Source organism: Limulus polyphemus, unplaced genomic scaffold (genome assembly GCF_000517525.1).
Source record: "Limulus polyphemus unplaced genomic scaffold, Limulus_polyphemus-2.1.2 Scaffold1038, whole genome shotgun sequence".
NCBI lineage: Eukaryota > Metazoa > Arthropoda > Merostomata > Xiphosura > Limulidae > Limulus > Limulus polyphemus.
The window spans coordinates 306,106-330,709 of record NW_013666648.1 but is presented as its reverse complement, the minus strand read 5'-3'; the positions used below and the strand labels follow the sequence as shown (position 1 = coordinate 330,709).

At 31.0% G+C, this 24,604-nt stretch overlaps 1 protein-coding gene across 1 annotated transcript in view; it reads left to right on the top strand.

Moving 5' to 3' along the window:
- The window catches only part of LOC106461818 (PAB-dependent poly(A)-specific ribonuclease subunit PAN2-like), a 53,673-nt gene that overhangs the window by 10,397 nt on the left and 18,672 nt on the right, over nucleotides 1-24,604 (top strand). The window contains exons 8-19 of the mRNA XM_022388897.1: nucleotides 751-892; nucleotides 1,819-1,895; nucleotides 2,920-3,044; nucleotides 5,304-5,470; nucleotides 5,907-6,061; nucleotides 9,804-9,932; nucleotides 13,132-13,281; nucleotides 16,064-16,110; nucleotides 18,014-18,171; nucleotides 19,507-19,619; nucleotides 20,859-20,957; nucleotides 22,616-22,755. Of these exons, the coding sequence (XP_022244605.1) occupies nucleotides 751-892; nucleotides 1,819-1,895; nucleotides 2,920-3,044; nucleotides 5,304-5,470; nucleotides 5,907-6,061; nucleotides 9,804-9,932; nucleotides 13,132-13,281; nucleotides 16,064-16,110; nucleotides 18,014-18,171; nucleotides 19,507-19,619; nucleotides 20,859-20,957; nucleotides 22,616-22,755 (1,502 nt within the window). The remainder of the gene's footprint in view (nucleotides 1-750; nucleotides 893-1,818; nucleotides 1,896-2,919; nucleotides 3,045-5,303; nucleotides 5,471-5,906; nucleotides 6,062-9,803; nucleotides 9,933-13,131; nucleotides 13,282-16,063; nucleotides 16,111-18,013; nucleotides 18,172-19,506; nucleotides 19,620-20,858; nucleotides 20,958-22,615; nucleotides 22,756-24,604) is intronic.

The following is a 24,604-nucleotide window of genomic DNA, read 5'->3' as shown; positions in this document are numbered from 1 at the left end:
ATCCAGTTAATCTTAATATTTACTGCTGGGTTTTTCTATATATTTTGTGAATAGGCCTGGTGGTTAGGATGTTTGACTTGCAATCTGAGGGCCATGGGTTCGAATCCCTTTCTTACTGAACGTGGTCACTTTTTCAGCCATGGAGGCATTATAAAGTGATGGTCAATCCCACTATTCATTGATAAAAGAGCAGCCCTAGAGTTGGCAGTGGGTGGTGATGACTAGCTGCCTTCTCTCTCTAGTCTTACACTGCTAAATTAGGGATGGCTTGCGCAGATAGCCCTCGTGTAGCTTTGCGCAAAATTCAAAACAAAGAAACAAACAAAACAATTTTGTGATCTGATGAGTTGAAAACTGTATGATATAAAAATATAGAGGAACAGTTAAAGTTATTAAACCCTAACAATTTATAAGTTTTTATGTACATTCACAGTAAGTAAAACAAGCTAAAATACTCAATGTAGGTCATTTTTAAAATTGTGATACGTGCAAGTCATTTATTCATGTATGTTATAAGTTATCTCAAAAAAAGTAGTATAAAACACTGAAATATTAATGGAATAGATAAATAGTAATCATTAACTTAGTTAACCACCTCATTCCATGACGTCAAGTGTTTTTCTTAACTATAATTTGTATCATATAGAAACTGTTCTTATTCTTCATTCATATATGCTAAAATAATGGACTTACTAAGTTTAGGTTTATTTTCATTCAAGTTACAATAAAAGCATCTTTTCTTCAATATAGAGCGGACAATTTCAGTTAGTGGACACAGGGTCGTCAACACAGCCATCACTTTACATTCACCAGGTAGAGACTGGAGGAGCCGTTCTCCTAACCTTTGACACGGCTGCATCAGGTCAAGCACTTGCCTTTGGAGATGCTGTTGGTAGGGCAACAAATTTTTGTAGTATATATATGTTTTTAATAAAGAAATATATAATATATCAGTTTATGTTATGTTCAGCAGCACAACGGTGAAAATAAAAGTAGTTGAATTTTGCCGATGTAGATATATGTTAAAATCTTTTTGTGTGTGTGTGTTCTCATGTTCTTTTGGTTTATCTTTTAACTTTTTTGATATATATTCAGGTATAAATTTCGTATATTCTTAGAAAAATTATGTATTACTAATTCAGTAAACCAAAAAAATGTTACTAATTAACATCTCTTGCACTATATTTTCAACACGTTTTTATCTGACATTCTACTACGCTTTTTTTGTTAATCAACAGATTTTTGTATACTGTACGAACTCATAATTATTTAGGAAAATTTTAGTATTCCACTGGAAGAAGTTACTGCTTTTTAATCTAAATTTTGCAAATATGGAACATATATTAAGATTTAGTTGCAATTATATTCATAAGATGTACTTATCAGTATTATCGCTGTTATGTAGTACATCAAATAATATTCAAGAAAATCTTAAAACAAAGTAGGTGAGAAAGAAGGTGAGGTTAATGAAAATTTTAAAAACTCATCGATAAAACTACATGGTGCCTATTTTCATTATACTTAAAATGGTGGATTAAAGTATGTTAAAAATCTGTGTGAGGTTGATTACTAACTTTGTAGTTTCATAACATTCTATACTTCAAGGTAACTGTGTAAAAGTAGTTCCAAAGTGAATAAGGTTTATATTTATCAAGACCTTTCTAAAGTTTTCTTTGTTTCTCTTTTTTGTGTTTGTTCCAAAATGATTTATTGGATTGTCGTATATATTTCAAAAAAAAATATATATATATATATATAGAAATCAACTTTTTTTAATAACCTGTTACTTACTACTTGTTTTTTGTTTCATCTGCACAGGCAACATTAACTTATTTGGAGCTAGTGATCAAGTGACATTTAATCCATTCAGTCAGCCAACAGAATTTGCTGATCCTGTAAGTTGCATCGCTGTATAACTCCTATGAAAGATATTGTGAATTTTCTTTTCTGTTATCTTTAAACCATGTGACAGAGCTAATGTTGAGACTGGTGTTGATTGAATTATTATTATTATTATTTATGTGAGAGCATTTATGTTAGATTACATTTAGCTCGATAAAGGTGTTAATAGTTATTAAATCTCTGGTTGTAAAAAAAAAAATCTTAAAAAATTTTAATAATTATTTCACGAAAAAAGGAATCCATGTGTATCTAACTTTGAAATTGCGATTACTTGTCTTTACATATTTTTTTCCCATCAAGAATATACACACACACACACACACGTATATACATATACACTTCCTGAGTGTAAATTGGCTGTAAATCAGTTGTGCCATTGTCAGTTTATGTCACTATTAACACTGATTGTACAAGCACAAAAAATAATATATGCAATTTTTGTTCATTGAGCTTTTTGTGTGTGTATGTATGTATATATATAATTCTAATGTTATTAAATACATTGATTGTCAATAGGAGATTATTGTTTTATAGTGCTGATTTAATGAACTTGATACAAAACAAAAACAACATTTTAATGAGAGTCAAAAATCAGAATTATTCTTCCATTGCTAGTCCTCGTTGTCATCACTTTATAATTATTAAATAAAAAGGGTGGAGGTTGGGAGTTTTGTAGAAATATAGGGTGGTCCATTTCTACTATAAGAATATGTTTCCTTTTTATGTCTCATAATATAAATATAATGGGTCGAGATTAGGAGTTTTGCACTGTAGAATTTGGGGTTGTTTAATTCTACTTTAACTCTCTCAACACTAGCTCGGTCAATTTGACCGACCACGTGACCTCTTTGTGCTCGTTTAAAGTCTTTATAGATTTAATACTTCTGACTTTCATTCTATCAGTTAATATTACAAGTCTTTCACATACATAAAATCATATTTTTTAGTGAAGTATTTTTAATAAAATAAAGATTTGACCATTGATATATTGAGTGTTTTTTTATTTTTTATTTTAAGGTTGAACCTTTACACCCTATTGATATTAACGATGAGTTGACACCACTATCTACCATTCCAATGCCCTACTGTACTGGGAAACTACTCTCTGATTGGCCGAAGGAATTGGTCAAGCCTGTTTACAGGTACTGAAATTTTAAAAATGTCTATTACCAAATAAAAAGTTTTATTGCACTGCCTTTAAGCTAGGTTTTAGTAATTTCCATCAAATAACTCTTAGTATTCATTGTTTCTGATAAAAGATAATGCTCATGGTTGAGCTATAATTGGATAATTCGTAAGTCCTTAAACCCCAGCAGACCCTGTGGCTGAGTCCAGCCACAAATCATGATTTACCCATCAGACTATGACAGCTTCCGATAACATTTACGTCTTTTTGACTGAAAACTAATCCAAACCATGTTATTATCCACTTTTTCTAAATAGACTCGAAATTTGGTAAGTTATGGTGAAAATAATTCTGGCAGGATGAGGCAAAAATTTTAGATATTAAGAGATAATACACACAGTGTCTGAAAATAGATAATGTTCATTGCTGAGAAATAATTGGATAATTCTTAACACACAATGTGTCTCAAAATAGAAGATAATTCTCATTGCTGAGATATAATTGCTTCCTTTGTTAAAAAAAAGAAAAGATAAACAATTAGGATAAATTTAACCAAACTTCTGTAAGAAATTGGATAGGTCTGTGTGTATAAAATTAGAATACACACCTCACTATCAGATGTTAAAAGTACATAAAAAGAAACTACCATCTATGGGCTGTTTTATTTGGACTTCATCAAATAATCTGAAAGTTGTAAACAGTGTAAAGAGAAAACTGGGTATAAACAGCTGTTATAGTTGGACTTTTGTGGTAAAGCTTACTATATTTAGCTAATTTTTTATCTGGGCTCTCCTAATTCACATGGAGTTATAATAGAATATAAAGTTGAGGAAAGGAAGTATAAATTTAAAACTATTTACTAATATTTTAGGATAAGAACATTTCTATTTTCTCTATCCATAGACTTAAAGGGATATTAGTCACGTCAGTTGGATCAAAAGTTCATGGCACATACTTCTTGACAAGAATTTAAAATTTCGGGATTGAAAATTGAAGTTAGCTGTTGCAAAAGATATAAAGTTTAGTGTGTGTTTGTTGATACTGAGGATTTATTGGTTTAGATAGTTTTTTTTTTATCAAGAAAGCTTTGATATTTTAATTTCAAGTTCAGGAGCATTGCACTCTATTAACATGCCTCCTATTCATTAGTAATACATTTAAAAAAAACAATTTTAATACATTTAAAAATGGTTGAGCATGCAAGTACAGAGTTTGATATATTTATATATCATCATCATATTTAAAAATTTTGTTATCAACCAGAAGTAATGTAACAGATTAAAAAATTATTATATGATATTTTTTTTTTTGTATTTTTGAACAATTAACGTAATAAAGATTTAAAACAGAAAATCTTGTTTCAAGTAATATTGGAAGTAAGAAGTATAATATAAGGTACTGATATATATATATATTTGCTCTACATAAATACTTCACACATGCTTATAATAATTAACAAAAAATGTGCATCATAACGTCTTATGTCTGTGATTAAAGGTACCAAAGGATGTATGTGTGTGTGTGCCTCTGTACTTCCATCTCTATCTCATAATTATAAGTTTCAACAGCCTTTTCTGGAGAATGCGATGGGCTAATAATGTACTGAAAATTGTTCAGTCTTATCATTTAGACTTTTTTCACGCATGCTTTTAAAAGGCTTACTCATTGTAAGTGGAGGTTGAATAGTCTTACATACCAATATTACTGTACACTTTCGAGTGAAAATAAATATAAATTTGTAAGTTAGAGACTGTCAGGGTTCGGGAATTTTCGAACAGCTTGCTTTTTTCTCGTAATGGTTATCAGGTGGTTCTACACAGGTAGGTCGTGGTACATGTGTGGTCTTGTACAAACAAGAACTTGATGATCACAAGATGTAATTTATATCACCAGGGGGCACCACAAGTCAAATGCACTAAATGTGAAGTTGCTACTCGTGACCAATTACATGATCAAAAATGTTCTGTAATAAATTATAAAAATTTATGTAACTTGTGACATCAACTGTAAAGTTTGGTGTAATTTTACAAGAATTATGATATTTAGTGGAAAGAAGAAAATAGGTGTTACATTTTACTTTGATTGCAAAGCAAGAGTTTCCGTATTTTTGAGCTTTTTTTTTGTGATATAATAAAAGTACTTGCTGTTTGCTTTGGCTAAAAAATCAATCATGATTAAGATTACTAGAATTATACGTGAGAGGATTTTGTTTAGCACTAGGTGCAAATTTTGTGTTTTCTTAAAAGATTGCTTTGTTTTTATTGTGCTTGAGTAGACGCACACCACCAATTGATCCTCAGATCATTAACTCCATGAAGATGGTGAGGTCTATTGGATATGCTCCAAATCCAGGAAACAGAGTAAGGAACCAGGTCCCCTACCCACCTGACAGGAGAGGTCGAAGGTATAGAGAAACACCTAGAGAGTCTCCTCTACCTAATGGTAAGCTCATGCAATGAACTAGACATGAACAGGTGACGTCAAGTTTCTAAAAACAAAATCACAGACCAGAAGTAATAAGCTGTATCTAATTGGTAATATTAAAAATGATTGAAACAAGGCAGTCTTGTTAGTTTTCTCTTGTTATTAATATAATTTTTAAATACAACTTTGCATTTTTATGTTTATAGAATTTTTTGAAAGTTTACACTTCTAAGAAACAAAATATGAGAACATTACACTGTCCTGGAAGAATCACTAGGAATCTTTTTTTTTAATTAATTAAAAAACAAGATTTAAAATACACGTATGTTTATATTATGTGACTGTTTTAATTATTTAGGACTGAAACACAGTAATGATTTGAAACTGACTTGATATATCTTGTAGATTAAAGACTTGAACTTCAAAACTATAACAAGTAGTTTTTTTTTTCCAGGGGAAGAAGAAACTGTTCCCCAACGCTATCAGAAGATTGAAATTAAGTATTCGAAGATGGGATTTGATGATTTTGATTTTAACCTCTTCAACAGAACGTGTTTCAGTGGGTTGGAGGCTAACTTACCCAATGCTTACTCCAATAATATGATTCAGGTAAGACTGAGCAAAGAATTAAAATTAAAAACACAAACATCATTTGAACCCTTTCTCAAACCAACGTTCAAAAATTTATTTTAAAATATCATTTTAATTCTGTGTCAACAATCCTTTGCCCAAAATTATTGAAAAATTAAAATTTTAGAATTATATAATGTCTGTCTAGTTTATTTCCTAAAAAATGTGAAATTTTCATTTTTTGTTATGTATCTAGGGCAGTGCTTCCCAAACTTTTTCAGCTCGTGACACACTTTTAATGCCCCAAACTTTTTCAGCTCATGACACACTTTTAATGCCCCAAACTTTTTCAGCTCGTGACACACTTTTAATGCCCCAAACTTTTTCAGCTCGTGACACACTTTTTAATGCCCCAAACTTTATCAGCTCGTGACACAGTTGAATGCTCCAAACTTTTTGCAGCACCACATGTAAATAAGTTTTTGTTGCATTATTCATGGATCATACATATATTGGTAAATTTCATATGGTGTTATGAAAATACAAACAAGATATTTGTAATTTATTGAGAAAAAAAAAGATTTTTTGAGGTACACTTACAATGTTTTTGATGTAAATAACATAAAAAGTAAAGTATATAACAGAAGTATATAACATTTTTATTGTTTTTTTTTTTACAGTAAATTTTCATAAGTTTTGGAAACTAAAAACTGATACAAAATTAAGTCCAATTAAATTAATTTTATACACATATTCTGAATTGTTATTAGAAAGTTTTTACCAAGTTTCATATAATTTAATTCTGTACTTCGGGCTAGCTTAGTACAGGTTGTTATGAATATATATTTTGCTAGCATACCACAAGTTTTTGCTTTGAATGTATTTCAGGTTAACATAGTGACAGGCTTTCAAGCATCCCTAAATTTTTAGGATTTTGCTAAAATCCATGAAAACGTTCTAAAAAAAAAATTTGTTTTTTTCCCTAAAAATAGTAACTTGATGGGAAATTTCTAAATTTGTTGTCTTTTAATGAGAAAAGAATAACATAAAGCAAAGTTTTCTTATTGCATGTTTCTATTTAAATATCTGTTTAATCGGTGTTTCCTAGTTATATATTATGCAGGTTCTTCTGTTTCAAGCCAGTTTTTCCAGTGAATCCTCATCTTCAGCTTGATCATCAGCGTACTTCAAAAATGAATACCTGTAGTTTCATATCACCCTTTTAATGTGGTAAGTAGTAATTATACGAAGAACAACTGACTGAAGCAATGTAGTGGTGTTCATTTCGTACATATCTGGCTTACCAGGTTAATGTTAAATCCGTCAAAACCACCCTTGTCTAGAACCAAGTTTTTTATTAGATTACACAAATATCCAGTGTTGTTTGTATACATTTTAAGCACCAGAATAAGCATCCAGTTTAAAGAAGTTGGTTGGTTTCTGAGGGGCTGTTTTAGAGAGATTTTGGCTGTATGTTAAAGTAAACATTCTTGATGATAGTTGACTACAACAAAATTATTCACAAGGATTTAAATTTGGGAGTTGGTGCAAAGCTGATGTATCTTCAGTAAAAAGGGACTTGTTAAGGTAGAGAATGAAAGAATCAAGGCAGCTAATTGAAAATAATGGGAAAGAAAAGACTGAATGCCAAAAAAACAACGACTGTTAGATTACTTTTCAAACACCTTAAAGAAAAAAATTTCACTATCTTCTACCAAAGACACACAGTTTATTATTTCTGGCTATATAAAATACCAACACTTTAGACATTTCTATTGTCATTATCTGTCAAACCACCTAGTCCAAGCTATATTGCCGAAAACATCATGCACCGTAACTCTGATAAACATAATAAATTGATAAAACTCCACTGACACTTTTTTTTTTATCAGCAAAATGTTAAAACCATACTAACTGGTTTTGATAAGTCAGCTTTCAAAAAATACCAACAGGAAGGACACAAGTTCAACTGAACTCCCTTCCAAAAAAAATTGCTTGAATAAAGCTTGAACAAATTATGAATTACAAACCTAGATAAGGTGGTAGCTGTTATACTTGAATAAAAGTTTCTTTGTTTACACAAACACCGTGACAGTCTACTGACACTCTACTGTGAGTTTTTTTGTTTGTTTGTTTAAGAGGAAGCAGTATAACTTGAAGTTTCATTTAATGAATGAACTGGTTCTAACCAGTTCTTACTTTTTGTGTTCTTCAGGTTTGAAGTATACACTGGTAACCAATGCTGAAGATTAGGATTCAGAGGAAAACAGTTAAGAAGCAAAATAAGTTATGTCTGTGAGTTTATTTATTGCTATTTGTTTCAAAAAGGGTAAGTTTCTAAAGCAGTTGTTTGGAAGAAATAATAAATGTTCCTGAAGTTCCCACATTTGTCCCCAAAATGATGAAAAATTGGTCCTAAATTTTGTCAGTTTTGCTGGTAGTAAAGATTGTTCTTATAAATATATGTTGACTAGCATAGTGTTGGTTGTTGACTTACAACAACAAAAAAACTGAATAAAATGTGAAATAAATACCACTATTACAAAATTTTTAAATTTAGGAATCTATGTATGTCTTGGCTGAATTAGTAAAACTTTTAATTTTTAGGAATTTGATACAAAACCTTTGCTACAAAATTTTTATGTGTAAAGGAAGTTTGTATTTCAGACTGTGATACTGTATTGTGTGTAGCCTTTTTTGTCATGTGATCGTACAAGTGTGTAACTACAGATGGTTGAGTATGTTATATTTAAGTGATTTTGAAGTCAGCAAATCACATGACTACCACAGCTGATATAAACTTGTGGTGGAACGACATGAATCAGAACTAAGTTTTGAAAGTGTTTGGCATTTGTAGGTAGTGGGTTGTCACCAAAAAGTTATCAGTTTTGGGAATGCTAAATAACAGCCCTTTCTGACACAAAATATTTACACACTCAAATCATAAAATTGTGTTCTGATTGGGAATTTAGAATTTCCAAGAAGAGAATATCCCTTGTACTTAATGGCATTTGGAAACAAAGAAATATGAATCAACCTGGGGCACCAGGACAATCCAGAAAGAGACCTGCAACAAGTCATACTCCAGCAGTAGTAAGTAAAGCCCTATCTCTTGTAACAGATGAAAATATGTGAACACAAAGATCAGAGGTAAATGCCATCCACTTGCCCAAAGCAACAGTCCACAACATAATGAAAACAAAGTCGACAGGGTATAGGTCCACAAAAAAAGGCCTCCATTTGTACCTCCTGTTCAACCATTACATACCACAAGCAGCCAAAGAATGAAATAGATATTCATACTATTCCATATGAAGACTTACCATTCAGGTCACTGGGCACTGTGCCTATGGATTACTGTGGGACTGGTCTGTTGAAGTTGGCACTGGGAACTGTCATCCTCATACACTTGATAGATTATGGAAAACATACCCTGAAGAGTGGTGTGCTTTAAACATGACAGCCTTCTACAGTTGAAACTATGCTGCATGGCTATGGTCATAGTGCATGGTTGTCAGACAGAGTAAGATCTGGCAGGGCAACATGGACTGTAATTTTATTTTGAGGTTTCAAAATCATTTTAATATAACATACTCAACTCTTTTTGTGCTATGTTACCTGAGATATACTCGTAAGTATTATGTACTGTGTAGCTTTATGTTTGTTTGAGTAAATTAAAGTAGGTTCGTGATGTGTATGTCAAATTGTTGGTTGTAATTTGAAACAAATCTTTGTTTAAAGTTAAATCATTTTGACACTGATATAACAATTATAATTGCAGGTGCTTTATTTTGTTGAACCTTTACGATGTGCACTACTTAATCATCTCTGTCATCGAGAATTCTGTTTAGCTTGTGAACTGGGATTTTTATTTAATATGCTGGACAAAGCTCAGGGTTTTCCTTGTCAGGTTAGTTAGTTTTATATCTTTTAACCCTATTCAGATGACATTGGACCAACCCATTTTCTATTAAGCTATACATAGTAATTTTTTGCTATAATTCTGAATTTACTAATGTGTATCATCACAAAATGTGGCAAGATCTCAGTAGACATCATATCGCTGCAGATTGTAACAGAAAATTACAATTATTTATCATAAACAGCCTCAGTTTTCAATTATTCTTGTCATAAGACATTAGTATTAGGCTCATTACGTTCTTAAACAGTATGTTCTTTATCTGGTCTCTTAGAGATTTTAAAAAATTAGAAGAGTGTATAATAATAGTCCAACCACACTATTGGTTGTATATATTTTCCTATACTTTATTATTTTATTGCTCTTTTAACTATATCTGTGTAACAAAATGAGAAATCACTTGGCAAGTACATAGCTCAAGTTACGGTAAAAAAAACTCACACGCATATCTTACTGAGAAATTTGTTTTCTTATCTAACCTAATAAGTTTCTAATTTTTGCATTGCAGTCATTTTTATAACAATAGATAAAAAATATATAATGTAGTATTTATGTATGGGACTTGTACATTATTTTACACTTAAAGCCTCAATAAAAAAAGGTAACCCTAATTTTTGTTATGGCTATTGTTAATACTTTATTGAATTTTTATTTATTTCAAGTAGTTAATTTGGAGCATGAAATAATAACACACACACACAAGAAATACGATGTTCTATAACTATTATATTTTACTGGCGTTCTAATTAAGTTGTAAGTGCATTTCAAATAATTACCTTACCATGTTAGATACGAACTCGGTGAAATAAATTTTGAATCTGTATCCTGAATAATTAAAAATTTGTCATCAAAATGAGCTAGTAGTACATGTAATTCAATGGATTAAAATATTTTTCCATTGGTTATAGATAATGTAATAGCAAATGCCAGAGAGAATTAAGAAATTTTTGAAAGACTATGTGATAGGATTGGCATACAAGTTCAACTTTCTGATTTACATATTTGTAAATGAAGATGATTGAAGGCTATAAGATTATATTATGCCCCAACAATATCTATGCTATAAGCTTTAATTTGAATTGGAGCTGGAAAGCTCCAATAGGGGTGTAAGAAATGAGCAATTCATCTTTAACATGTACTTAGATACATAAAAGTGAAGATTGCAAATTTATTTAAGTATTTCCTTTTGAAATTAAAAATGAAAATTTATATAAGATTAAAATTTGATTTATTAACTATGTTTTGATGCCAAGTTTATTGACATTAATTTATTATAAAGTTGTTTTATTAAATTTGGAATGTAACTATGAAATAGTGTGACATGCACACTTTGACCCCCACCCATACACATAGGGTTGTTAGTTGCCAGGGGTTAATTTTAAAGTTCTTCTTAAAATGTAATGGAAATGCTTGAGTGTAAAAAAAGTTACATTAAAATTTATTATGTTCTACTGTGGCTAAAAAGTGACAAACTAAAAATAAGTCTTATTAATTTTCTACTTCAAATATAATGACATGCTTGTTGTTAAAGTGAGATGTGTTCCGTGCTCATTCAAATATCGAAAAAATGGAACATCCTTCTTCTGCTTGAAACACTGAGAAAACTGAGACACATGAATCGTGCTTCTTTCTGTATTCAAAAGAAAATAAGAACATGCTTATGGTCAAGATGAATACAGGAGGTCCCCATTATACGTCGTGATGCGTTCCTGGAAAGTGGGGTGTATGTTTGAAACAACGTTAAGCAACACAATCTTTACATGTATTATGAGGGGATGTGTTCCTGATGCTTCACACACACATTGTTAGTACAGTACTTTACAATACGCCTGGTAAAGTAGTTTGACAATGTTTTAATTAACTCTCTCTCTACACTGCCTCGAGTTGAATTGAGCGACCATGTGATATCTTTCCCATGAGAACAAAGCTTGTAACCAAACAAGATTGAAGGCTAATGAAATTATGCTTTGTCAGAGCAATAACAATATTATAATGAGTAATTTACATTACATTTCATACTTATTGGAGGGGTGGTGAATACATTAGAGAAGAGGGCTTCACATTTCTCACACTAGGGGAAATTCAGAAATTTTTTTAAATATTGCCTTATAAAATTAAGAATTTAAAACTTATATACTATTAAGATATAGATTATTAGCTATGATTTTATGCTATAGTAATTGATATAACATGAACAAAAAGTAGTTTAATTAAATTTTGAATGTTACTTACTAAAACCCTTGTGACATGGACAGTAAAGGATGCCCTGGCAGAGAGGGTTAACACTCTAGTAATGAAACAAGGCAACATTGTTTCAAATTTATTGGTAGTAATTGGTAAACACTACACCTGGAAAAGTAGTCAACAACGTTGGAACTCTGTAGTAATGAAACAAGACAACATTGTTTGATATGTGGGTAGTAATTGGTGAATGCTGTAATAATGAAACAATGCAGAGCAATGCAACATATAACAGGGAACCAGTGCAGTAAACTAATCATCATAATATGTAGGATATTACGAAACATTGAAATATATAGGATAGTCTTTTAACTAGTGTTTCTTATGATAACCGTTTACAAATTGGCCAGGCAATAAAAATGCATTGATTCTCTAGCAGCTTCATATATTTGATCATGGTAAATATTTGTAAATTGTAAAATCAGAATTGAATTTCTAGAACTCAAAGAGCTATTTGTAAGTGGTGGCTATGGTAAATTAAAAACTGTAGGATTTAGATCAATACCAGGGAACTAGCTCCAAGACTTCTCTAATAAAATATATCATTATGGCATTATCATCGTCTCACCAGCACTTCATAACAAATAACTCACTGGAAACAAAGTGGAAAATATAGGTAGTCTTACTTAAGAATGAAAATGAAACTGGTGTAGCTTTAAAGGTATTCTTTTTCACACTTGAATGCTTTATGCAACATGCAGTGATGTGATAACTTCCAAAATGCCATTACTGTGGATGAGATACTAATTGAGAACCTGAGGCTACATCTAATATCTAAGAGTGCCTTCTCTATATCAATACATATCTTCTAAATCCCAGGTGTTGGTTGCTTTTTGTCTGTAATGTACTGTTGATTCTTCTGTAGTTTCATTCCTACTTCAAATTTTAAAGCTATTAAATGTTACTTTTTAAAAGATGTTTAAAATATACAAAATCTTTTTTCCTGTAGCCCAGCAATTTTTTACGAGCTTTCCGAACTTTACCCGAGGCTTCAGCTCTGGGTTTGATCCTTCCAGATTCTGATGACGCTAGAAAAAAAGCTAGCTTTCCAAGATTAGTACAGAGTTGGATCCGGTTTGTTCTGCAACAGATTCATTCGGTAAGTATTCTATTTTACACAGACTACATTCTGAAACATTTTCCAGACTAAATATCTAATACATAGTTAAACCAGCTCCATTTCTATAGAAAAAAAACTATCTTTTTTTTGGTTATTGTTATATGATAATAACATATTTTTTCTAGTTTTGCTTTCTAAAGATGAGGCCAGTCTTGGATGAGCATTAAACTTACTGAATCATGGTATATATCATTATTTATGGTGTGAATGTGAAATGAAGGTACTGATGTTTATATTTATTTACTTGCAGTGCTTATTTAATTAATATTTGTGTGTAATAAGTTTATAAACGATTTTTTTTTGGCTTTTGTTTTGCACTCTGTTTGACAAAGCATGTTGTGTTGCACATGGTCTAGTAGTTTGCACAGTGGGCTGTGAGCAGAAGGATCAAGTTGTGATATACTATGAACACATTTTACACTTTCGGCTCTGGGGATGTGATAACAGTTAGTGTTTCCTATCTGCCAGGAAGCGAAATGTTGTACGAATATTTCACCAAAACTACAGAAAAATTAATTTATCATTAACTTTAACCTTAACCCTTTTGCGATGGGTGGATCTAGATGCACATTTCACAACATTTTAGTGAGTTAAGTACTTATAAAGCCAGAAAAATTGTGAGATTAACTAACGTTACCGGGGCACAATGAAATATTCAAAAGATCTATGGAGGTGCAGTGCTTTTGGATTGGAAAACTGGTATTCAGTCTTGCTATTCAGTTAAGAATAGTCATATTCTTAGCAGGTGCTAATGATTAGTTGCCCTTCCTCTAGTTTGGAGTTTTAAATTTGGTGTGGGTATAACTAAATACAGCGATTTATGACTTTATCATTTAGTGCATGTTTTCCAAAAGGTGCCTTAAGGTTTGAAAAACTAAGGTACATTAGATCATTCATAGTTTAGTGGGTATAAATTTATATGTTTTTTTCTAAATTACTAATTATTCACTGATGAAATGGAAATTAGAAGGGATGGTAACTTATTTTTTGAAGTTTCACTCATGATCAAGAGTGTGAGAATTCAATACAAATACATCTTGGATGGTGGCTGTAAAAAACTTGATAACCTGGTACTAAACGCATATAAAAGCCAAATGTTTACAACTTCAGAATCCTGAAATAAAAATCATATTATTAAAAGAAGAACAAGCAAGATAGATTTTAGACAAACTGGTAAAACTATCGATATATTAGATATAAGTTGATGGGGTTGCTTTGTATAATTTTTATCCTAAATACGTTATTCATTCCAGTAACACAATCGAGCTAAAGTTTGATTAGATAGAGAAGAAAAAGACATATCTCAAAATTTATTTAAAAGTCCCCAACTTTTCATTTTTGGGTAATGAGTGGCCTAGTTGTTAGCAACCAGACTGTGAATCTAAGGGTCCATGGTTCATGTCCTATTGCTTCAAAATCAAGCTCCACATTTTAAGGTCATGGGTGCATTATAAGAGTAACAATCAAATTCCATTTTTCAGTTATAATGATCCAAGAGCTGCTAGTTGGTGCTGTTTACTAGCTGCCTTCCCTCTAGTGTATCAATTTAAAATTAGAAATGGCTAGTGTGCTTGGCCCTTGTGAAGCTTTGCACAACTTTCCAAGACAAACAATTATTTCATTTTTATCAATTAAATTATGGCTTAAACTGAGATGCAACAAGTTTAGTCGCTTAGATAAATGTTTAGTGCTCTACTTTCAGCACAGTATACAGAATAATGTTGAAACAGGATTGCATGCATGTAATTTTCAAGAAAGAAATTATAGTTTATTGTACTGAAATTATTTGTTTGTTAGGGGTTTTTATTATTAATATTCAGGGTGGCGCAAAAGTCAATAAGGATTGTGAATAACAATAAAACAAAAGCACTTTTTTTGTTTATTAAATAAGTGTTTAAATTTTGGCAATTAACTTCAAAGCACAAGCTGTGTTATCACCTTTACGTTGATTTTGTTAAATTATACTTAAAACAGCCTTATATTTCTTTTAAAAAACTTACAAATAGAAATAAAAAAAAATCAGCTAGTCAGCATTTGCATAATGTAACCGTAATTCAGAAAATTTAAACAAGTGATTTTGTTTTTAATGTATCTGCTTGACACAGGATAAAAATCCTCAAACTAATCATACCACCATTACTATAAACAAACTTAACTGTGCTGTTTCTCCCTATCAATGTTTTTAACATGAATATTTATTTTTTTAATTACTCAAAACTAAATTTGTATCTGAATGTCAAACGTGGCTTTTCATTTCTCTAAATCAGTTTATTTTCTCAAATTTTCATTTGATGCATGTCGTGAATGTTTTATAGTACATGTGGTGTACAAGATTAAATAGAATACCAAGTTTTGATCCTTTGTAGCCCTTCAGTAATATATGTATGTGTGTGTGTGTGTATATATATATGGTGAAGACAGGACTCTTTGTTAATTTTCAAGTCTCTCACGAAAGATTCTTGAAAGTATTCACACTCTGATTGTTAGATAACATTATTTTATGATTTCTTCGTTTGTTATTATGTTATTAAATATAAAATTAAGAAATCAAAGATTATTTTAATCAAACCTTTGATGAAAATTAATGAATGTGCTTCATTGAAAATTAATATAAACTATTAATTTTAAGCCAGTGTTCTCGTTCACCCAAAGTTTTGTATGTTTGGAGTTTTTCTTTCTTAAGATGTTAGCACTCAATTAAAGTAATAGAATACTGTTTTTTAATTCATGGTGTAGTACTAACAGCATTTGTTTTTGCCAGGAAACTCAACAGTTAAGTCCAGTAGAGAACCAAGGTGAAACGACAGAGTAAGTCAATCTTCCTCAATAAATAAATGGTACTTGTGTGCATGTAAAACATTAAAAAAAAGAACATACAATACTGAATTGTTGCACAATAATTTAAATTTATTAAAAACATGATGCTGAGAGTTTAATGTAAGATTCTGTAAACTGGAGGTGTAAATAGGTATATAAATCATTATCTGATTTGAACTCTTACTCCTGATGATGGTGATGGTGTAAAATTCTACCAAAATGTTTAGAGTATTTTTAGAGCTGTGCCTTGATTTTAATAAATATGATTTGCTGTGTAACAATTCAGTGTTGCATATTAAATTTTAATATCCTTATCAGTAGGTTTTATAAGAAATGCATCATGTGTAGAAGTACTACCACAAGTACTCAGTATGCAAGTAGTCTGTAAGTTAATGAACAAATCATAGCTTCAGCTTGGTTAAGGAAATAAATAATAGAAAACAACTTTAACTAACAACTTAAACATTATACCACGGACACGTAAGTGAAATACATTATTTATTTTTGTTAAATAAGAATAAATATATATGTACTTTTTCATTTCACGAGTCTCTTCGAAATAACTTTAATATCTTACTTATTCTTGTAAGATAGCATGATATTTTGTTCAAAACATTGCAGTACAGCCTAAGGTAAGCTGCATAGTAATCATATTAGTGTGAAATCAAATATTTGTGTGGACAAAACAGTATATTATAAATAAGGAATAAATTACTTTTAAGTTTCAACAAAAGTTTCATCAACATAACATAATTCATGTTGTATGAGGTATGTAAATTTAACTGTCAAAAGTGCTTGAAATTTTGGTTGAATTATTTAGTACTTCAGTATTTATGATGCTGTACAAACCGAGAAGTTTTTACAAACGTCAGTACTGACTTTTGTAAAAATGTCGAAATCGACAAAATATACCTGAAGAATTCCCCAACAGGAACTAAATACTTTTCAACTAACCTTGTTGTTCAGTCCCAAACTCCAATTAGTTTTAACGTATCAGAAAAATATTCTTTACCAAGTTTACAGCAATAGGCTTATATAAAAAGTGTCTTTTAAATTCACAGTGATTACAATGATTGTTTGTTTGTTTCAGATATTCATGCAAAGCTATTTGCCGTAGCTATTCCTAATTTTGAATTGATAGACTAGAGAGAAGACAGTTGGTCAACAACACCTACAGCCAGCTCTTGGGCTACTCTAATCAAATAGTGGGATTTGACCATGATTTTACAGTAAAATAATGTGTATCATGGACCCTTTGAGTCTACAGTTTTGTATGGTAATCGCTATCCTATACTCAGCCTTTTGCAAGGATGTCTATGAATTGGAAATATTAAGTAACACTCTTGTATTGTACATATTAAGTTTTATTCTTGTTATAAATGTATTTATAGCTGTGACTACACTGGAAGTATAGCAATTAGGGAGTCATCTAATGTCACTGTAATAGCAGTCTTAGTCAATACTGTTAAGCCTACAAGAACACACTAAAAAGTTATAATCGAACAGTCAATATCACAAAAGCAAATATCAATATTCAGAATGGGGCATAAAAATTGTGAATGCATTTATATGTAGTAGGTCATAAAAGTACAAAAATTATTCCTTTGGATAACACAAAAGCTTCAGCTTTGTGGGAATAATTACTAGTTTTTAAGTACTGTATTGTTGTTTGTGTGTAGTTCTAATTTTATGTCAATTTAAAATTTAAGTTTTTATGTGATAACTACTAGCTACTTGAGTTACACATGCAACTTTTGTTTCAAGGATAAGACAGAATTCAGTTCACCAATGTACTTGAAACGTTACAATATCTACAGTGTTAATTCCCAAATAATGTTAAGTGCTTTGAATTAGAGATGATATAATATTAGCATTTTTTATTGATATCTTACAGAAAGCTTCCAGAAAACGAACATTCTTCAATTGTCAGCAACGTGTTTGGGGCAAGCATTGCCATTTGTAATCGGTGTCGATGTGGATCTGAAAAGGAACAGGACACAAACACTCTACTGTTTACTCTGGTTTATCCAGACTTGTATCTTTCTGGAAATGGTTTGTTTGAAATATTCCTATGATTATATTGTCTTCGTGTTCTCTGCAAAGTAGTGAAGGTTTGAGTTATCACATTTACAACCTCTATATGTACTCAAGTATTAAGATGTTTTAACCCTTTGTCTGCAGCTGCTTTAAACACGCGTGGAAGTTTTGCAAGCTATACACTGTATACAGTAAACTCGCATTCAACTGCTGGAGGCGGACCATACTCTATACGTCGAATCAGCAGTCAATGGGTTAATGTGCTGTAATATGTAAGCTATTAGGTGTTTCTTTTAATGATTTGTTTATGTAAATGTAAGCTATGAGGTGTTTTAATTGTACTTTGGGGGTAGGATTATTGTTACAATACATGGTGGAGTGGTGGTTTAAGGTAAGGTTTTTGTTACAAGACATCGTGGAGTGGTGGTTTAAGGTAAGGTTTTTGTTACAAGACATCGGTAACAAAAACCTTACCTTAAACCACCACTCCAAAGACATTGTGGAGTGATGGCTTTCAAGATAAAAGTTCAGAGAAATTTTAAATTAATTATTGTCAACTTGTGTCTTAACAGGTTGTGTTGTATTATGTTATAAATTTTAAAATGTATTGTAATTAAAAAAAAACAGTTCGCATCAACTAGCAAAATTAATATAATGATCAACAGCACTACAGTATGGTTAGAATGGTTCTTGTCAGCCCGGCATCACTCCACAATAGTTATGACCAACAGTATATTTAAGAATGGTTCTTGTCAGCCCGACTTAGTCATGATAAGGAATATCACTCCACAATAATTATGACCAACAGTATATTTAAGAGTGGTTCTTGTCAGCCAAGTTTAGTCACTGATAACAAATATTACTCCGTGAAGATGATGTGTGATGTATAATTTGTTTATAAATTAATTTTTAGTACCAAACAGTAAAAAAAGATCTAATAATAAACGTGAAGCCAACTCTATCATTCATTTTACTCCTTGCCACTGACTTACACGTTTTAGGGAGTTCCATCCCTCACCAGTAATCCTGGACAAGAGCAAATTGAAATATATGTAGGCTTCTTATACTGGTGGAGTTTATATTATATGTATGATGTCTTGAAATATATTTTGGACCCCATTCACCATCCGGGGATACGGCTCAACCCGGGGCTTTCCGCACTTCTCCAGTCCAGAGTTTATACACTGAATCCCACGAATCTCCTCTTAACCATAATATTGACATAAATATCAGAGAGAAATATGTCCTATAAGACACAAAAATGTGATTGTTTTCTACTACATAACATTTGAGAAAAGTTAGATAAATGAAGTTTTTTTTTTATGTTTAGTTTTCACCGGCTTATTTCAGGTCAGGAAAAGTCACCTATACAGCATTCATTTGCCGATGTTGTACAGCATAGTTTATCACTAGAACAGACAGTTACGGCATGGTGTGACAAGTGTGTTATCTACCAGCCTACAGTATGTTTTTCTCGTTTTTTCATGTTTGTTTCAATAAGGTTGTCAAACTGGTTTAACTGTTTGATGTTTTGAATGTGAAATTCTTACCAGTCGAATTCAATATAAATAAAAAGGTTTTGATTGTTAGTATTTACTTAAAGGTTGGACTAAAGCTGGTGTGTTTGAGACATTCTGTTTCTTTTTTTACTAGGTGTGTGTTTTATCTACAACATAAACAGAGTACTATTTAATAATAAGCTATTAAAAACTTGAGACATGGATTACTTCACATTCACTAAGAAGCTGATGTCTGGGTTAAAAACAGATTATTGGCATTACCCTTTTTTTTTTTTCTACAATACTTTTAACGAGAGCTTTCAAAAAAGTTTTTCCGAAGCTAGAAGATTACATGAGCATTTGGTATTTGTAGAATTATTACTTTCTTCACTAGTTGTAACTTGAATGGTAGGAGAGATTAAAGCCAACATGAACTGAAGGATATTGAAAAGTTATGTTGTAAGATTTGGGTTTTATTGTTATCAGCCATAGATTCAATACGTAAAAGGTCCATCTTGTCAAGTATTTTGTAGTTATCAGAGTGGGCCCGGCATGGCCAGGTGGTTATGGTGCTTGACTCGCAATCTGAGGGTCGCATATTCAAATCCCTGTCACACCAAATATGCTCGCCCTTTCAGCTGTGGGGGTGTTATAATATGACGGTCAATCCCACTATCCATTGGTAAAAGAGTAGCCCAATAGTAGGTGGTGGGTGGTGATGACTAGCTGCCTTCCCGCTAGTCTTACACTGCTAAATTAGGGATGGCTAGTGCAGATAGCCCTCGTGTAGCTTTGCACAAAATTCAAAACAAACAAACAAACAAAAGTTATCAGAGTGAAATAGATGCAGAAATATGCATAACAGTATGAAAATGTCCAATTCCTGGTGTATCTGTTTTCACATGTGCAAGTATAAATACCAGCTTTTTTCGTAATTAGTGTATTCCATATCATTTATTTGTAACACTTAATGTCCATAAATAACTCTGTAGTAGCTGCAAGAAATTTACTAGCTATATCTGAGTGAATAGCTTGAGCGTACGTTGAACTTGTACCACCAAGGAATGTATTCTATATAACGTTTTGCTTCAAAATTAATTAAGATATTTTTTCTATGCTTATAAAAAAAGTTATTAGAGTCTCATTTTAAAGTTTATGGGTGTGTTATTGAGGTAGTAAAGCATATGTCATGTTTAACATTAGCTTCAGACCAAGAAGCTGAAGTCTCTACCTAATGTCCTTGTACTAAGTTGTGGATTAGATCATGCTCCTGGTGCAAATTTCTGGAAAACACAGATGGAGGTAAGAATCACTAAAGAACACAAAATAATAACACACACAAAACAAACAATGTCCTATAACTATTATAATTTAATTGACTTTCTAACTAAGGCATAAGTGCCTTATGATAATTCCCTTAGTTACTCAATCTGAACTTGGCAATAGCAACTTTTAAAAATGAGTTAGCATTATACATTACTTGGTATATTAAACTCAGCCTTTCTGTTGGTTATAAATGATGTAATAGCAAATGTCGGAGAGAATTATTGGCAATTTCTGAAATATAGGATGAGGAAAATGGGTGTGAATTTCTGGTTTATATATTTGTAACAAAATAATATTGAAGGCTATAAAATTTAGACAATGTCATAGTAATATCTATACTATAATGAGGGTTGATGAAAAAATAGAAAATGGGTAAGTCGGAGCAAACAAATGTCATGTTACAAAGACAAACAGAGACTGAGAATTTATTTAAATATTTCCTTTAGAAATTAACACTTATATAATATTCAAATTTAATTCATTAATTATGTTTTGATAGCACATTTATTTGTATACATTAAATTTTGAAAGTAACTCTGTAGAAGGTCGTAACATGTGAACTCTATTTTGATAGTTAAAGGAGCGTTTGAGTAATTGTATTCTGTTAAAACTCCTGTTAATAACACACAGTGTGTCCTGCAGGTTGTGTTGGTTGCACAACACACTACTGTGTGACTTGTTAGATGTCTGGGTGTTAGTTTGGACTTGTTTTATTGACTTTGTTAGGATATCAATAATAACTCGTGTATGATGACTCACTATTACTTCAATTTTTATTTACTGGTTAGATTATCCGCTAAAACAAGCAGAGTCTAGGAATATGTGATTGTATGTGAAAACAATGAATAATCTTTTTTTTTTTGTTAGATTTAGAAGCTTTGTTGTAACATCTTCATGACTGTTGTTTATTACTGTTAGATTAGGAAGCTTTGTTGTAACATCTTCATGACTGTTGTTTATTACTGTTAGATTTAGAAGCTTTGTTGTAACATCTTCATGACTGTTGTTTATTATTGTTAGATTTAGAAGCTTCGTTGTAACATCTTCATGACTGTTGTTTATTACTGTTAGATTTAGAAGCTTTGTTGTAACATCTTCATGACTGTTGTTTATTACTGTTAGATTTAGAAGCTTTGTTGTAACATCTTCATGACTGTTGTTTATTATTGTTAGATTTAGAAACGTTGTTGTAACATCTTCATGACTGTTGTTTATTATTGTTAGATTTAGAAACGTTGTTGTAACATCTTCATGAGTGTTGTTTATTATTATTAGATTTAGAAGCTTTGTTGTAACATCTTCATGACTGTTGTTTATTACTGTTAGATTTAGAAGCTTTGTTGTAACATCTTCATGATTGTTGTTTATTATCAATCTTCATGGTGTTGGATGTCTGGCTAATGTTTGATTTGGAGCTTTGTGGTATATGAAGATTAATGTTGAATAATCTTTAGCCCCTAGTGGTTGTGATTGTTTCAAGCACATTTTCTAAACTTTATGCATGTAATAGTCTACGAATTACAAATCAACTGATAATGGATACAGATTTCCTGAAACTGAAACACACTATATGGTTATCTGAGGTGTTTTTTTTTTGTATACTAAGAATCTTATGATTATGTTTCTATTTTCAGCTGCTGAATGAAAAAGAAGGTAAAAATATACCAGGTAAAGTTCCGGAAGTACCACTTTCTGCCAGAAAACCTTGTCGCTATGCTAACAATTGTACTAGACCTGACTGCAAATTCTTCCATGAGAAAGACAAGACAAAAAGGTACTTTACACATTTCCTTACAATATGTATTTTCTAAGCATTCTTTCCATTACAAACTAAAAGTTGATTCTGTTTAATTTCTTGTAAACTGAGCACTGCACTAATGCAGATACTTACCATTTCAAATATAAACGTAATGCATAATTAAATAAATATACAGTGATGGCAACTTTTACGGCAGGAAAGCTCTTATTTTAATACTTACAAATTTAAATTACCTGATTTTAAATGTTATAATTATTAAAATCAGAACTTCCCTACTTTTAAAAGCTGCTGTTGTTGTATTTTGAATTAATTATTTAGTTCAGTAGAGGTTCCTTAAGATATAATGGTTTGGAAAATTCAACAGTGCACCAATAGAACTGCTAACAATTTTAAAATTTAAACTTCATGTTTAATGATTTAGAAAAATATTCATACTGCATCAATTATTTTAGAGCAATCGCTGTATCATTAAAACAATTAGTCTTTCTAGTGTGAAGTGGCTATTGTATCGTACTCGTAAGTCTTACCTGTTCCGTCATTACTGTTTAGTGCTAGAATTCTTTTCTTATGATTGAAAATAATCTTTTTAAATTCTAAATTGCTAATGAAAAATTATTTAAATTCAAACTTTGCATAAAATCACTTTCCTATTTAATCTCCACTATGTTTTAGTTCCATTCAGTGATCCTAGAAACAAAAATGTTTCTGATAAATTTTCTTTTAACCCAGAAATATAATTAATGTTTGCTCTGTTAAGAAAAAACTAATATTATCTGTATGTGGGCATTGTCAGTATCTATACCAGATATATTTGAATTTGCTGTAGTATAATTGGCTAAGAATTTCTACATCATTTTCTCAAGATGTTATTCATTAATAATATTTCATCTAAAACTGAAAGGCTTTAAAAGATTTTCAAATAAATTCACATTCTTAAGTATCAAAGGCTTTTTCTGAGTCAGTAGTAATAACGAAGTTATGTTAGACGTACGTGTTATGTACAAGATTTATTCCTTTAATAAGTCCAATTTAGTGAGAAAAAATAAAATATCCTACAAAAGTTAAGTATTCATTATCTTTGTTTGTGTGTGTGTGTGTGTTATCAACTTAATTTTATCCTTTGTTTCTGTAAGTTATTCAATTCTCCTTCATGAAAAAGACGTATTAAGACTCAAGAAATCCTTCATATGAAAGCATATTTAAACCCGTATCAGTACATAATCATTTCAAGATGTGTGTTTTTTTAAACTTCTAATACTCTCAAAAATTCCTTCTTCACAGAAATGTTCATTAAAAGTTTGTTTATAATTCTCAGTAGTACCAATACGTTTAACCAAAAATAATTAATTTTTAACTTCAAGTTTCTAGATTATAACTATTAGTTTCTTCTAAACTTTCTTTCATATTGCATAAAATATCATGCATTTCTTCTTATTTCCAAGCAATGAATATGTAATTTAAAATAAATTTTCAACAAACAAAGTTGAAATGGCTAGAAACTTCCTAGTTCAGAGTGACACAGGTATAGAAAGTTTTCGAGGACTAGTCTACAAAAGATGGCGGGCTTCTGAAATGCTGCCCTTTCAACCTAAGCTACTTTTGTTGATTAGTCTTCCAATACTTTCTCTACTAGTGTCATTCTGAACAAGGCAGTTCTGTCCATTTCACAGCTGTTTGTTCATTATGACTAAATCATCGATGATAAGGTATGTAAAGAAATAAATAACAACTATTTCAGAATTTGAAAAAGTTTTTCGTTGTACAGAACTTGAAGATAGCTTTGATATATGGAAACATCTGTTAGCTGAGTTCTTGCACAGATCTTAAAATATAAACACATAAACCTGTCCTTTGCCGCCAAAAT